The 17455-nt window shown below is 35.4% G+C and overlaps 1 protein-coding gene across 6 annotated transcripts; it reads left to right on the forward strand.

Annotated features, from left to right (window-relative positions):
- The first annotated feature begins 1087 nt into the window (after positions 1-1087).
- On the forward strand, positions 1088-17455 carry NRPB7 (DNA-directed RNA polymerase II). Of its 6 annotated transcripts, none has more exons than XM_088862066.1 (8): positions 1088-1248; positions 1648-1773; positions 2009-2174; positions 2625-2675; positions 5182-5247; positions 5904-5972; positions 16665-16760; positions 16944-17455. In XM_088862066.1, exons 2-7 carry the CDS (start codon positions 1658-1660, stop codon positions 16728-16730), a joined length of 534 nt encoding a protein of 177 aa, XP_088718192.1. In that variant the 5' UTR covers positions 1088-1248; positions 1648-1657; the 3' UTR covers positions 16731-16760; positions 16944-17455. The 6 variants fall into 6 exon arrangements, with proteins under 6 accessions (XP_088718192.1, XP_088718194.1, XP_088718193.1 ...); XM_088862068.1 differs by having other exon boundaries at positions 16976-17455; XM_088862067.1 differs by having other exon boundaries at positions 16993-17455.

The raw sequence follows: 17455 nt of genomic DNA on the forward strand, positions 1-17455 counted from the left end.
TAAAAATAAAAAAAATCTAAAAATTATTTGTAAAACATGATTAAACAAAGCACATCCGAATGAAATTAAAAAATAATTAATTTAAGAATGGGGTCGGGGTTGTAGTGGTTGCAACATTTGTGCCCCAACTAAAGTTTAAAGTCTAAGCTTCCATTATCATCTAACGCATTATAAAAACCACTAACGATTTGAAAAATAGGTCGAGGCTAGTATCCCTACTGAATTATTCAAAAAAAAAAAAAAAAACATATTTTTTTCAAAAATTAATTTATGCTTAGAAGTATTTTAAATATTTATAAAAATATAAAAAGTAAATATTCATCCTGAAAACACTTTTCAATCTTTATCAAAATGATAAAAAATATTTAAAAATTCATAACAAATAAATCCCTTATTTTTTATTTCTAAACCATAGTTTTTATCCTCGCCTATCATAAACCGCTTAAAGACTCTCACTCTCTTTCTAAAGTCCCCCTCTTTGACTCTCTCTTTCTATATAATAGGTATGGTTTTGTACCAAGCCTAGGCTCTCTCAACAATCAAATTAGAACCTACAGTCAACTAGTACGAAGAAATGTGGTTTTAATACTTAAAATCTTGTTTTTAACCTTAGAATATATTTTTATTTATATTTATAAAGTTTCAAATTTTAAAAATAATGCAGGCAAGAGATATTTATAAAGTTTCAAATTTAAAAAATAATGCATGCAAGATATATATAAAAATTTAAAAATCTAAAACATTAGCATTATAAAATATATTATTTTCAAAATTTGATATCCATTTTTTTTCTCATGTCCATACTTGTTGGTATCCATTTTTTTTCTAATGTCCATACTTGTTTTTGAGACGATCAATTCGAAGATACTTTGGGCATCAAAACAACTTCTTTGAGTGAAATTTTTGAGGGTCGTTGTTTAAGCCCCCTTTTGTCTCCCTCTTAGCAACTCCAACCTACCCCCGTTATCTCTTCAACTCCCCTTAAAGCCCCTCTCTCTTTCTCTGAATCCCCCGTCTCTGTCTCTCTCTCTTTAAGCCTTTCCTCTCTCTCTAACCCCCTGTCCTCGTTCTCTCTCAGCACCCCCTACCGCTCTCTCTCTCTCTCTCTCTCTCTATAAGTCCGTGGGGGAAATCTCCTCTGTTTATCTCCCTAACCAGAGGTACTCTCTCTCTCTTCCTGTAAGCCCCCTCCCCCCTCTAAGCCCCTCTGGAAATTTTCCTCTGCTCATCTCCTACTTACTTCTTGAGGTACTCTCTCTCTCTGTCACACACACACAAGGGAAGTCACCTTATAACTCTCTAGCCTTCTCTCTCTCTCTTACATGAAGATTTCTATCACTTCTTTTGAATGAATTATTTGTTTTTTTTTCTATCTTTCATCTTCAACTGCTCCGTATTTGTTTTTTTTTTTCTCCCATTCGATGATTCTACCCCATTTGCAGAGAGTGGGTTCGAGTTCAGTTAACCCAAACCTGAAAAGGAAACCCATAACAAATACTATTGAGAATCACTGGTTTTTTAATGGTGATTTATGTGAATAATGGTGGGAATATGCTATTTTAATGGTGGAGTATTACATGTGGTATTTTAAGAATGAAAGTTCGTGTTTGGATTCTATCAATTGAATTAGAAAGCTTTGTATTGCAGTCAGGGCAAGATGTTCTTCCACATAAATTTGGAGCGTAACATGCAGTTGCATCCTCGACACTTTGGTCCCCACCTAAGAGACAAGCTTATTGCCAAGCTCATGAAAGATGTCGAAGGTACTTGCAGGTAAATTCCCAAACCTTCAAGCTTTATACTTGGATATCAAATGTTTTTCTTCCTTTTCCTGCATCTATTTTTCTCTCTCTCTCTCTATAAATTTTGTTGCGGCATTCCATTCTTTGTGTGTCACTGAAATTTACAGGGCTTGTGTGTATTTTTGTTGGGATTGAATGGTGCTTTTAGGTGACCATTTATCTTGTTTATTCTTATGGATTTTGATTTTCCATGGGTGCTTTTATAGTGGTCGGCATGGCTTTGTTGTGGCGATAACTGGAGTTGATAACATTGGTAAAGGGCTGATTCGAGATGGGACTGGGTTCGTCACATTCCCAGTTAAATATCAATGTGTGGTTTTTAGACCATTCAAGGGGGAGATCCTTGAAGCAGTTGTAACAATGGTTAATAAGGTGGACTCTCTCTCTCTCTCTCTCTCTATCTCTATCTATCTATATATATATATATATATATATATATATATATATATATATATATATATATATATATATATATATATATATATATATATATATATATAATTCTCTCGTGCTGCTTTTGAATATCTAGACCCATTAGCTTGTTAGTGTCTTATACATCAATTAGATGGATTCTTAATTTAGCAGGGTTGGCTTGAGAAATTTTAGTTTCAATACAAGTTTGTAGCACTATATACAAATGACTTTAGTGATTATGATTCGAAATCTAGTATTTTCTTAATTATGAGGAATTTTGGTGCTCTTTGTCTTTCCATTTCTGTATGAGTTTCTTTTTGGGGGTTTAATGAGTCCATATGGTTTTCCTTCAATGCCATGGGATGGTAAGTTCGCATGGTAACTTGGAAAATTTTGTGATATGTGCAGATGGGTTTTTTTGCTGAAGCAGGGCCTGTGCAGATTTTTGTTTCAAATCATGTAAGTAGATGTTTCGCTCTGTTATTGTCATTTTCTCTTTTGGTTACTTTTTAAGAAATAAGTAAAATACTATCCTGCAATCTTTTCTCTTTTCGTTTTTGGCAAGGAATCTTGTATTGTGAAATTTTCACATTCTATGCAGCCATGCCAAAGGAGAAATTTCACTTGTAAATGCTTTTATTGAAAACATTAACTGAAAATGGGTAATGAGACAAGAATACATATTTGTGAGATTGTTGAGGAACTTTTCCAACTTTTTTTATTTGAATAATACTATTTTACATAGTTTCATTTATTGAGTCTCGGTAAGTGTGGAATATTTAATCACGCATTTTTTCATGGAACAATAGTAGTTGTTTGCTGCTTCTTTGATTATGGGATATGACTCTGTTTCACCCTTACAATATTATTTGTTTTGTAATGATTTGGTTCAGTGAAAGAGTTACAACAGGTTTTCTGAAATTTTTGAAAATAAAAATTAAGCGAGAAGGAAAAAAAGATGTAGAGAAAGAAAATAGGAAGAAGAAAAGTTAGGGCAGAGGATTCGAGCTCCACAATTGAAGGTTGGGAGCAAAGGATCAGATAACTAGCCATTTGCTTTTGGTGGGAGGGAAGAAACTGGAGTGAGTCTTGGGTGTGTGATAGAATTGAATTGTACTTTTTCATTGTCCTTTTCTGACATATGAGTAATTGCATTCTGGATTACTTTTTTATTCCACCATGGGCAGAAGATAACATGGGATTTATGATTACTTCAGCTATGTCTGAGGGATCAAGTATGACAATTGTTGGGAGGATTTCTTAGAGAACTCATGGTCTGGTAATTCTTTGTGCTCATCATAACACTAGTTGTATTTCAGTGCATTACTGGTGCAGGTATGGCTCTACTAGGTTTTGGTTTATTTTTCTAATTTTATGAATACCTGTCCATTGACATGATAACTTTTGAGTTTAGAGGATAAGAGATTTTTCTGGTTCGAACAGAATTTATACAGAATGGATTGAGGAGTATGATCCCCTATCCTATGGGAACCTTTATTCTCCATTGCCTTGTCTTTCAGATTAGGTCTACTTAGTGAGACGGAACTTCTTGTTTCATCTTTTTCGTTTGTTACCGATTGAGAGAAGAACCGATGGGAGGATTTTGTCGTCTATTTCACATCCGGATTCTAAAAATTTGTAGACATAGAGTCAAGAAGGAGCTTTCGACGCGTATGCCTTTACTCTACGGAATTGTAGATTTGACTATTTTGAGTGCTTATTTTCTCGGAAGCAAGAGATGACATGTGATACTTAGTATCAATTGGCAGACTGGAATCTAGGCTCATTTTTGTAGTTCATCAGTCCGAAGATTTTTTTAAAATTTAATTTAACTTTTAATAATTAATTTAACCTCAGGAATTTTGGTAGTTTGACCCTCCTAGTGTGTTTTTAAAGTTTCTTAGCTCAGATATAATTTGCCGGGCATGGTACTGGCTCTGAGGAGACGAGCTTATAAATATTTTAGAGATTCTATTAAGAAGCCAACATTGCTATGACTTCCATTTTAACTTGGAAGAAGAGGGGGCTTAATTGTTGTAGTTCTGTTCTACTTTGCTGAGTTTAGGGAGTTTTGTATGGCTATTGGGGATTTTAGAGGAGTCATCACTTAGCAAGTGTAAAGGGTTTTAGTTACTTATCATTACTTAGCAAAAAAACAAGAATGTTGAGAGTTCAAATGGGGTATGATTAAGTTTTCTGTCTGATGCATGGACAAGATATGGGTTGTAAGATGTGGGACCGTGGGCTTTTTACATCTTGTGGAGACACAAAGTGGAAGATGGGATCGAGTTGGTCCATGGGAGTTCCTAGGGGTTAGAGAAAAGCACAGCCTTATGGAGCTGCTTGACTTGTTGATACTTGATTGCTTAGAGGTTAATGTTGTTTGATGGATGCATTTCTTCTTTGTTTGATAGTGTGTTTTTTCTTTTGTTGCTTGCCTAGCTTCACGGTGTTATCATCTATGATAGCAAGTTTTAACAAGTTCTGTAGATCAAATTATTCTCATATTTCAATGCTGTGTCATGCCAACAACATGCACAATTCAAGTTTTAAATTGTTGTCTTCGTTCCTGGTCCTTAGCAAGTTGCCTTTTATAACCCCTCTCTGTCCTCATGCATTGAGTAAGATATATGCTTTTATGCGTTTCTGTAATAAGTTTGTCATTCTTCTAGACTTGTTATGTGATTTGGCTTATGAATATTCAAATCTGTTTCTGGGAAGCCCAATGATGTTTTGATGTTGCAGTTCAGATTGTTGAGATCCTCTGTTATAACCATTTGTCTTTATGTTTGTATGGGTTATCAATCATTTCTAAGTCATATTTAAGGGGATGAACCCATGGTTTTTTATATACTAATTAGAATCTGTTATTGCCCAATGCTAACATAAATAACTACATAATCTTTCTCAAAAAAACATAAATAACTACATAATGCTCATATCCACTTCCTTCTCTGTCGTGTAGCTTATTCCTGATGATATGGAATTTCAATCTGGAGACGTGCCCAACTATATGACGTCAGATGGATCGGTATGAATTGCTTTCTTAATCTTTGTTTCCTTGTGTTTCATATGGCTATTTTTGAACTGGAACTTTCATTTGGTGTTGTACATGTTATGATATGGATAACTTGACATAATGTGAGAACTGGAAGTTTGACAAGTATCGTTGAGCAAGTTTATGAATAGCAATTTTTCTCAGAAAAGTCCTTGAATAGCAATATAAAATCCAGAGAACAGATTCATTTTTCTATTCTGACAAGTAAATCGAGAACAACTTACATAGGTGGAAATATGGATGTCAACTGATAGGATCACTTTGAAACATGCAAGGAGAGCTTGGCTGGCATATGCGTCATGTGGGTCCATAGTTCTATGCCTCAAGCACTGATGCTAAGACTCAAGGTTATGCTTTCTTTAGGTACAAAAATAAAAGGTAGAAGAGTCATAGAAAGAGTAAAAATTCTGGGGAAATCTAGAAAGGTTGTAAAATGCCAGGAATGGCACCTTTCCTGCATCAAATTCCCATCAAAGAACTTCACTATAAATTATGAACAATGTCATTTTAGAAACTGTTTTTAAAAGATCCATATGAAACTGAATATTATGCACACTATTGTGTTTCTTTTTGTGATTATGAATTAATAAGTAGGTTGACTTTGAACTTAACCTTTGGGCCCTCTACAGGTCAAGATTCAAAAGGATAGTGAAGTGCGGCTGAAGATTATCGGGACACGTGTTGATGCTACAGAAATAGTATGTGTCCATTTTAGTTATTCCTTTATTTTTGAGTGGTATACTGAGCATTGGGACCTTTGGAACTGTTGGGAAACTTAAAATAGTCAGTAGACAATTTATTTAGATATTGCACTAACAGCAACATTTTTGGCTGCTGTATCATGCTAGAAATTGTAGCTTTATTGAAACCGTACGTTTTCCTTACATCCCTTCTTCAGCTGGTAGTGCCATTTGTATTAATTCGTATGGTAGGTCTTATCAACTGTTTCCAATATTATTTAGCTAAATTTCTGGTGTGTAACTATATGTTATATGATAATGGATCAAATTCTGTTGAAGTAGACTATCATATTCCCATTTCTCCAAAAAAATGAAAAGGAAAAAAGAAAAGAAAAAAGGAGACTATCACATTACCGTTTCATCAGGTTATATTTTAGGTGTTTAGCTGTTTAGTTTGGCTTTGTATAGTTGTGTACTAGTGAAATCATAAATATGCTAGGCTAGGTAGAAGATACCAAATATTCAATGAACAATGAAGCACCCATTAGAGAATAAGAAAATTTTAATTGTGATAAAAGGGAAGATAAATCATAATAAAAAAGAAAAATTAGGAAATTTTTTTTATTTGTTGCAATTTAAAAAATGGTCTTAATTTCTTTAAAATTTTATATTAAATACATAATCTTTATATTTTGAAATATATTTATAAATAGCAAAATGACTCAAGCATGACATCTAAAAGCATAAAAAAATCAATAACAAATATATTAAAGGCTTTAAACCCGATTTTATAATCTAATATTGTATAAAGAGGTAAGCATGTGGTAATGAAAAATTGAATAGGCATATTTTTTTTTATTTAAATCATTTTTCCATAGTTGATTAACAAATGCTCATAAGTTGATCGACTCCATTGTTCATATGTTAACCCTGTGTGGTATTGCCTATCGACCAAATGCCACCAAATCTTTCCCTACCATAAACAATTCTCTTACAAACACCTATTACTATATAAACCCCATCTCTAATGGAAACTTAAAGAAAATTTTAGTCTTAAGAGTTCACTCAGGGCTTTTCCATGTAGCTTAGTGAAGCCGTGGTTTTGACTCGAGAGCTCTTCACAATGAGGCATGGCTTTTTAAAGAGGACATATACTCGAAAGAACTCATAATGAATTGTTAAAAAAATATAAGGGGGGTCAAAATAATGCAATATGTATAAGGATAATGATTTCATGTCACCGTGTCATTATAATATAATGCAATCACACTTCTAGAAATTTATATATGACCCCAAATTTTGCATAGGTACTCTCTTTATCCCAAAAATCAATCAAGAAAAATCAGTTTATACATTAGATGTGGTTAAAATAAGTCCCCTCCAACAATGAATCTAGATCGTCAATTTGGTGAATTTTAAGATCTATGCTTTTAGGAATTCAAAATGAGTTTTTTTTCTTTTTTAACATTGTTTATCTAATGATAACAAAGCCATCTAAAATTTTTGGAAAAGAAAAAGAAATCCTTCTAAGGCCTAGATCTAAGCATCTCACCAAAAAGCTTATGTTACGTTAATTAAGAATACATTTTAGAGTGTGTTTTCTAATTTTGTTTTTTTTTTATTGTACATCAAAATGAAAAGAGTATCTGTTTAAAAATTAAGACCGACCAAATGGCCCTAGCATGGTTTTTGAAGATTGTCCTATTATATTACCATATGGCAGGTTTTTTAGAGTTTACATGGGTCTTTTTTCATTTTCTTGGGCAAAGTATTATTTTCTTTAAGGTGGTTTTAGGAAATCGATAAAGGTTATGTTTAAAAATAAGACCAAACAAATGACCCTAGAATGGTTTTGAAGATCCATTGCATAAAATCACTCCCATATACATAATAGCAAGTTTTTAGGATTTATTTGTTTTTATAGTTTACGTGGGTTTTTTTTCAAATTTTTTTCATATTGTTGTTTTCTTTAAAGAGGTTTAGGAAGTTTTTCTTTTTTTGGTAAATGAGGTTTAGGAAATTGACATGTCGAGTTTATCAATTCCATGTAGAGTTTATCAATTCCAGTGTTTTACAATACGGGATGCGGCCAAAAGCGGTGGGGGCCTGATGCGGCCCGGATGTGGGTGCATAGCGACGATACGGTCAATAAATATAAATTTAAAAAAAAAAATCTAAAAAAATAGGTTAATGCATAAAAAAAAAATTGGAGGTGATATATGTGATAGTAGGTATCTTAGGTTAATGATTAACTTCAAAATTATTAGCTGTCGAAGATTCAACCATAAGCACAAAAGCACAACCATCAACAACCATAAGCACAACCATAAGCACAAAATAGTGATATTACAAACCAAAAGTCAAGCTCAAGAAGAGTTATTAGTTAATAACTTAATACAATCATCCATTTTGAGAGTCAATTTTGAAATTTGAAGTCAATTTTTCAAATATCAATCAAAGAAATCATCTTGAAAGTCGTCATGTGAATCATCAATATCATCCTCGACGGCCTCCATGTATTCTTCTTCCTCGATCTCCTCTGAGTCAGCTTCCTCTTCCTCGACCTCTGAAGCTAATGTGCGAGTGCGACTAGACCTAGCAGCTCCTCTACTTCTTTGTGCTCTAGTGTTAGGTTGATCTTCTTCATTAGCCCCTGTTGCTAGCTCGACATCAAGCCATGTAAGATCCTCACCCTCAAACACACACACTTGTCTTTGATCCATGGTCTACTCACTTGTAGAATCACCATCAGCTTCATACAATTGAATAGGGTTGAGGTTCATGCGATTTTCATACATCTCCCTAAGCTGCTCATTATACCGCACATAAACCAAATCATTCCATTTTTTCTGCTCCAACCTATTTCTTTTTTTTGTATGGAGTTGTGGTAGAAAATTGACATTAGATAAATTAGATTTTAGAAGTTTAGATTAGAAAATTGAAATTCAAGAAATAAGGATTCAGGAATAAGGAGTAAAAGACTTACATGCTCAAATGTATTCCAATTGCGTTCACAACCAGATGAGCTACTTGTGAGATTCAACACTCGAATAGCGAAAAGTTGTAGAATTGGTGTCTCGCTTCCATATAATGCCCACCATGCAGTTGTATAATATTTTATAATTTAGATTATAGATAAACAAATAAACAATGGAACTATACATAAAGTCAGAGACAAGCAAGGTTACTTTTGGCCTTTACCTAGATCTATAGTGTTCCTATTTCGAGTAGCAATATCTCTCTCAAAGTTTCCCAAGGCTAACTTGAACTTGATCAATTCATGGCTTTGGATCTCATTCTGGATATCTCTGTTAGGCACCAACCTCTCAAGCACATCTAAGAACCCACCATTTATTACACGATCTGACTCAATGGATGGGTGCTTGTAGTGAAGGGATGCGTTTAGAAAGTAACCGGCTGAATGGAGGTGCCTGTGAAGCTGGGTATCCCATCTCCTATCAATAATTTTAAGTATAGCCTTGCGCATAGTTTCACTGTCCTTTAAAACATCTTTTATTTCAGCTCTTTCCCTAGTCATTGCCTTATGTATGTAGCCCATGGCGGGCTTCGCATCACTATCAACCAGTCGAAGCACTCTCACTAAAGGGCGAGACACCTCCAATGCTATAATTATTTGACTCCAAAAAGATGTATTCAAAATAATTTTTACAGCCTTTCTTCCATCCTTATGCTTTGACCATTTGCCTTGACTCCATTGCTCTGAAATAAACATGGTCCTCAAGGCACTTTTTTGCTTAGCTAGGCTTCGAAGAGTGAGAAATGACGTGGTAAATCTAGTGATACGTGGTCTCACTAATTCTTTCTTCTTTGTAAAAGACCTCATCATGCTTAAGACTATGGTGTGATTGTAAATAAATCCAACAAACATAGCTCTTGAAATCACCCTACTAAATAAAGATGTTGTACCCATTTTCTTAAGCATAAGATTAACATAGTGAGCTGCACAAGGAGTCCAAAATATATGCGTCCTTTTCAAAGTCAATAAATGCCCAGCTGCAGTGTAATTGGCACCATTGTCAGTGACAATTTGTACCACATTTTGCTCTCCAATAAACTTGACAATCTCATCCATAAAAGCACATAAGTATGTAGCATCATGTGACTTGTCTGATGCATCAATAGACTTAAAAAAAAAAGTACCTATTGGGCAGTTAACCAAAAAATTAATGAATGCCCTTGACTTCCCATCGGACCAACCATCACACATAATAGTGGCCCCATATTTCTCCCACCCCTCTCTCTCTAAGAAATCAAAATTTTATTCACATCAAATCAACATCCTTCAACAAGGGCTCCCTAACCTCATTTAGTGAAGGAGGAACAAGTCCTGGGCCATATTGCCCAATTGCCTGGACCATACATGCAAACCTATCCAAAGTTATAGTATTAAAAGGAATGCCGGCCATGTAAATCCACTTTGCAATCCACTTACATACCAACTTTCTCTGTTCTTTCTTATATCTATTTTCAATTGTGGTTTGTTTTGTTTTTTTCTTTCTCTCCTGAACCACAATTTCGGGGCTAGGGGTGAAAAAAGTATCCATTGGCCCCTTAAAGAGAGGTGTTATTCTCTCAACACTACCACCAATATTTATAACCCTCTCTCTTGAGGTTGGAGTATGAGTACCCCTTTGCCTCATAGCAACTTCAGACATATCTTCATCAAATAATTGCATATTATCAAGTAATTATTTTCTTTTCATTTTTTCTTCTCTTTATCTTTTTTCAATCCATCCAAATATTCTCTAATCTCCTTTTTTATATCATCTGTAGCTTGTGGGCATGCTCTTACATTCCCAGAAATTCCGGCTAAATGCTCTTTTTGTCAAAAAATACCACCCATATAAATATTTCCACAGAGCAAGCATATCACACAATTTCTATCTTTCGGATTTTTTAGTTTAGCATATTTCCAAGCCGGATCCTTATTACTAGAACCTTGGGAAGAAGACATTGCCCCAAAAATAAGTATAACAATATTATTGTACAAGAAATACCACCCATATAAGTATTTCCACAGAGTAAGCATATCACACAATTTCTATCTTTCGGATTTTTTAGTTTAGCATATTTCCAAGCCGGATCCTTATTACTAGAACCTGGGAAGAAGACATTGCCCCAAAAATAAGTATAACAATATTATTGTACAAGAAGGAATAAAAATTTACCGACTCTGTGAAGCAGTGCTTGATTTCTTCACGGCCTCTGAAACCCCCGATTTCTTATCACAAACTCACCGTAATATCCCCAAATCAACAATCAAAGGCATCAAATGAACATCCAAGTATCAAACAACCGCCAAATCAAAGATTTGAATAAAAAAAAAATTTCCGCCAAATTTTTTTTTTCCCTCGATTTGATGCAAAAAAAGCCACAAAAGTGGCTGAAAATCTTCGTTTAGGGGGTTTAATACGCCCCAAAACAGTTTCCCTAAGTTTTGGATGGTCCAAAAGACCATTTTGCCCCACCCCAAAGGGCAAAATCGAAAATAGAATTGGCGGAAGATGTGCCGTGATGCGGGATGCGGCTACGATGCGGCCTGATGTAGCGCATATGCGGCCGCATAAGTAAAAAACACATTTGCGCTAATTTTCGATGCGGAGGCAACCGCATCCCGCACGATGCTGCTGCATATGCGGCGATGTGGCCGCATTTTAAAACCATGATCAATTCTTATAATTCATTCTCTTTATATTTATCAAGTTGCCAAGATGTAGGATTCATTCTCCTGCGTAGAACTCTCTCAATCACGTCTCTCCCTGCCCCTCACTCAAAAAAAGTTAGAAAATCATGAAAAGATATAATATAAGTTGATAAAGTTGAGATTTAGAGTTTATCACTTGCCATAATTCAATATTTAAGTATTTTTGTGCATTGAACTCTCTTTAACCTCTCTGGTCCCTTTTTAGAAAATTTAGGAAATCAAAGAGAGAGAGAGATTTTACGAGGGATCTAACTCAAAGATAATTTAATTATAAACAAAGTTTGTCAAAATACTTAAAATTTGGTATATCTCTTTGATTCCTTCTTAAAATTTGGGACATCTTTTAGATTTTTATACCCCAATTTTAGGTATCATACTCTAACTTCAGGACTCCTAACCATATCTTCTCTGTCACTCTAAGGACCCATTTTATTCTTGCGACATGTGTCCACCTCTTAACTGTGACTTATATGTACTACAAATAATATAACACTAACGAGTGTCATGACAGATGACGTAGTTGATCAATGAGACCCAAAACGGTGTCAACACAAAGTTAGAACTTTGGAAGGATGCCCTAGAATCTAAAGGTTTTAAAATTAGCCAGACTAAGACAAAATATATGGAATGCAAGTTTAGTAATAGTAGGAGTAGAGACGAGGAAGTAGTTAAGATTGACAGTTAGGAAGTATAATAAAGACCGCACTTTCGATATCTTGGGTTGATAATCCAGGAAAATAGAGAGAGTGAGGAAGATGTCGCACACAGAAATAGAGCTAGGTGGGCAAAGTGGAGATGTGCAACTGGAATTTTATGTGATCGCGGGATACCAAAGAAGCTGAAGGGCAAGTTCTATAGGATAACAGTGAGACCAGCTTTGCTCTATGGGTGGGAATATTGGACGGACAAAAAACAATATACTTATAGAATGAGCGTAGCGGAGTTGAGGATGTTGAGATGGATGAGCGGCAAGACAAGAAGGGATAGAATTCGAAATGAATCCATAGGAAGAATTTAGGTGTGGCACCAATAGGCGATAAGATGAGAGTGGGTAGACTTAGGTGGGCTAGCCATGTGTGGCGCCGACCAAGTACAATACCTGTGGAAGGATTGAAAAGAGCAAGTGGTAGGCCCAAAAGGATGTGGTTGGAAGTAGTTCGAAAAGATATGGGGACTTATGGCCTCACTGAGGGTATGGCTTTTAACAGAGCAGAATGGTCGATCAAGATTCGTTTAGCCAACCCCAATTAATTGGGAAAAGGTTATGATGATGATGATTTCTCAATTGCGTATGGTTTTGCACACGCACACACATTTTCCTATTTCTGGAAAAATGTAAAAGTGTAAGCATAGGCATTGTGATCTTGTGTTTCATCCTGTTTGGACGAGAGGGCACCTTTTCAGTTCTCTTTCCTTATATAAAAAACAGAAGATAGTTGAATTTTTTTTTTTACCAAATTAGAACAATATGGAAATATTGATGTCTGTTGGATCCTTTACTTTCTTGGCAATTCATGTTTTGGATCCCCCAAAGTTAGAGTTGCCTCAAGTCATCTTTCAATGTGTTCTATTAATTGCAGTAGCCTCTGCAAGACATTGTTTTTGCCATGCATTCTGAAGTTTGACACACAGTCATTATAATTGGTTCTCTTCATTTGCCATGCAATCTGAAGGTGGAGACATAGTCATTGTAATCGGTTCTCTTCATTAAAGTTGATCATTCTCTGTGGTGTTGTATAGACTCTCCCCATATAATCAGTATCCGTGTGTACAAGTAGTCTATTTGACAAGCAAATTTATATGAGTGGAATAGATGATATAAGAAGCAAATTTATGTATTTGGCATTGACTCAGACATGCTTGCGTAGTGTGTAAATAAGTGATACTAGAAGCTCATGCATTGAGTACCATTTCCAAGGTAACAAGCAAGTGCAGGCCTCCTCTTCAGGTTTGGCATTCCCTTGTGAGTCAATGACGTGTTAAGAAATGGTGCACTTGGTGGGGTTTTGTTTAATATTTGAACTGCACTTTTAGTACGTCTGGTAAAAGAGTAAAATAAAAGAAAATTTGATGTTGAATCTATGCAAAGATTTGAGCCGCTTGCATGAAAATCAAGTCAAGCATATGAACCTTATGTTTAATATCATGAAGAAAAATTTGGAGGATGAAATTATATATTCAATGAACCCTGTGAATGAAGAGATGAGTAGGACAAAAGTTCGGGGTTATAATGACACAAATACCCAAGTATCACGGAGGAAAATATGTGTACTCATCGGTCACGTAATGACATTTTAGTACAACATATACAATCTGAAGTACATGTCTATGTAAACCCTGCCATCTTGATGGGGCTATGAAGCTAGTTTTGATGGGGCCATCAAATGAAATCTGGGGGCAATGATGCACAAATAATTGAAAATGGATGTTGGATCGTTGTCGATTCTTTGAGACATGTAAATACCAAAGACATTGTACTGCATCCATTGCTGTACGTGTGCATCATTGTATATAGCAGTTTGTTCGACATTGAGAACTCTATATGGACTACAGCAATTGTTGCAATGGAAGGAGAGAGGGTTTCGATGAATGACATTTTCATTTGACTTAAAGTGAACTGAAATGTTTTAACATGAAAATAATTTGGGACTATGGGATAGGTGAAAGAAAAACCTATGTGATCTTTTACCGAGGAATACATTTTTTTTTTTTTTCTTCACCCTTTTCTTTTGGCAAAAGATCACTTACATGTGGTCTTTATTATAATAAGATAAATTTCAAAATAAAATCAACATAACAATAAAACCAAGATCTTAACTTGATGCCATTGAAACAACTATGCACTATGCTTGAGAATAATAGCTAAGATTGCAAGAAACAAAAAGAAGAGTGCCGGAGATTACCTTAACCAGGCTTATTACACCCCACACCGAGTCACCACCATCTGATGGCGTGGGATCAACGGTCTAGCTTCAATCGCGAACCGGGAAAGCAAATTTCGGCCAAGCCACACCAATGGAACATGAACCCCTTTGATCACAAACTCAAACCCTAGGTGAATTCTCTTAGCAACCTAGTTTGAAAGAGATGGATTCTCTTTTTGCTAAACCCTAAAACCCTTGGCCATAAATCCATATTTGAGATATAGGAGAGAAAAACTCCATAACTTAAACCCTTAGGTTCTGTCACCATGTGGGAGAGTGAGATCAAATATGAGAGAGATAAACTTTCTTAAGAGAGAGAGATAGAAAGATAAGGTGTTGGGACTTTTTGGTAGAGACAATCTCTTTTTATAGGCTTTGAATAAGATTAGGGTTTCTTAGGGTTTTCTTTGGCGTGCCTCTTCTTGTGAGATTGAACATAGACCGTTGATCAAGGGTGACTTGTGGGGTGAGAGATTTGAGCCATCCGTTCCATAGATGGGCCATCAACATTATGGAAGGTGCGTGAACCATTATCCCCCTTTCCTAAACTATTTTCCCATCAATAGAAATTAAATAAATTAAATTTAATAAAAATATTGTGCATACCATAAAATAGCATAAGTCTACTCAATCTTTTCACAAAATCTTTCAAAGATATATCAAGTCAATATTTAGTCAATATCTTCCAACCATATGGCCACATGCCATATCACCAAAAAATAGGAAAGATAATAAGGGTGAGGCGTGCGACCCAAGGGAGGCACTCATGGGCCCCACTTTCAAAAACTATGGCGGGCCCATGTATACAATGGGCCCCCATGATATTTTTATATATTTAAAATTAATAAAAATATTTTAGAATATTATTTGAATATTTAAACAATTGTAAAATCAATATCTTTAATTTTATAAATCCAAAAATTATAAATAAAATATCCAGGGGTTCATAAAAATTCAAATAATAATCTTAAAATAATTTTCATCATAAAACAAACATAATTAAATTAATTTGATGGGAAAATGATCCATATGGTTTAGGAATCAACAATCATGGGGCACTCCACCTTCAACTGTGGACTACAGACCACACTTGCTTTATCAGACCGACCCAGTGTTTTCCATGACCCACAGTCCAAGCAGGGGCTTATTAGCGGGTCACCAAAGTCCGGCTGATGAGCCAAGGAATCGCAATCCCAGTATGTGGATTTCAGATCGTCCCCTAGAGACGAGTCAAGGTCACCTAGACCTGATGCGACCACAGCTCCTATAGTGCATAAGGGTATCTCTCGCACATGCATACGCTTCACCTTAAAAGGTGGATTTCTGGCTTTCCCGAACGATTTATCGATATACATGCCGTATGATGGCACATGGATGAGGCTTTAGCCCTCGTCTCTATAGGCCACCATCACACACAAGGGTCACACAGTCTCTTGGCTCACTCATTCGGGCATATTCTTCGACCTCATCAAGGGCTAACCCATTAGAACCCTTCTCGGTTTGTTCTTTATGCCCAGGTAACATGGGTTTTTTCCAACCGACTGGCCTAGATCGTCAAGCACATGACGGTATCTGCAAACATCGTTTTCTTAGTATGGCCCACGAGGAACCACACTCTCACTAAGTTCATGTTCCAGTATATCATTTCATTTTACAAGCACTCATAACGCCATTAAAGACCACATGAACCCAACAATAGGAACATGTTTATTGAAGAGAATCGCAATGTAGACTGAGGGAGGAACCTTATGCAAACACATAGGTAACGGGTCCAGCATATTCATGGTTCCATGGATAGTTTACCAATGCATTATAGGTCATCCCTTGTAAATGTTTACATATGTATACCGTGAAAATGTAATATATGTTCGTGTCCAGTGTCTTTGATTTCTTACATGTTAGCTTGGATATTTTACAATCAAATTTTGGTAGGGAATACATTTATTTGACAATGTACCTAATTTTTTTTGTTGTGAAAGCACCTGTCATTAACATGCTGATTTTGATCTTCAATCAATATTACTGAAATACTACAAGTACCTCATTATCGTATTTTTGCAGTTCTGCATCGGTACCATAAAGGATGATTTCTTGGGAGTTATAAATGATCCAGGCGCAACCGCATAGAAGCCCTTTTCAAGTATCCAACTCTATATGGTATTTTTCCTTTTCCTATGCTCGTCCAATTTTGTTAAGTTTGACCATTTTCCATTTCCATTTCCTCAAGTTTGACTGCATTACAATACTAGTGTAATCTGAAAATTTGTATAAACACTAGTGTGAGATTATGCTTTATGTACTCTTATTTGAATCTAGAAATATGCTCTGTTATTTGAACAGGAATTTGATATTTGATCAAATGAATGACACAGAAATGTCATATTGGTAGGATTTCTGTCAACTTTGGTTGGCATGTTCTGCAACTTTTGCATGAGGGTTGATGATGCTGAAATGCAAGTGTTCTTGGGTTCTCACTTATGAAGCAAGTGCAAGTCATGATATGGGTTTTCAAATCTGATCACAGGTTTTATGATGCCAGGTTATAGAATCTGAGCATGGCTTTCCTCAGTTTATGGACAACCAATTTGAGAAACTACTCACCAATTGAAATTCTTGGGCTTTGGGTTTTATAATAGTTCATCCTTTTGGACAAGAGTCTAATTTTCTAATGTGTTTCAAAGCAAATTTGACATATCAAGGTCATAAACAGTGTTTTGTTTATAATTATCAAAGTATTGGGAGGATCTTGAGGCAAAATGCACTATCTTAGCTACAGCTTGTGAATGCCATTGTAACTTATCAGATTCGGACAATCGTGCTATTCTTATGATCATATTTTGGGTTCTTTTTAA

The sequence above is a fragment of the Amborella trichopoda genome, chromosome 3 (genome assembly GCF_054954075.1).
Source record: "Amborella trichopoda isolate Santa Cruz 75 chromosome 3, AtrichopodaSantaCruz75HAP2 v2.0, whole genome shotgun sequence".
NCBI classification, from domain to species: Eukaryota; Viridiplantae; Streptophyta; class Magnoliopsida; order Amborellales; family Amborellaceae; genus Amborella; species Amborella trichopoda.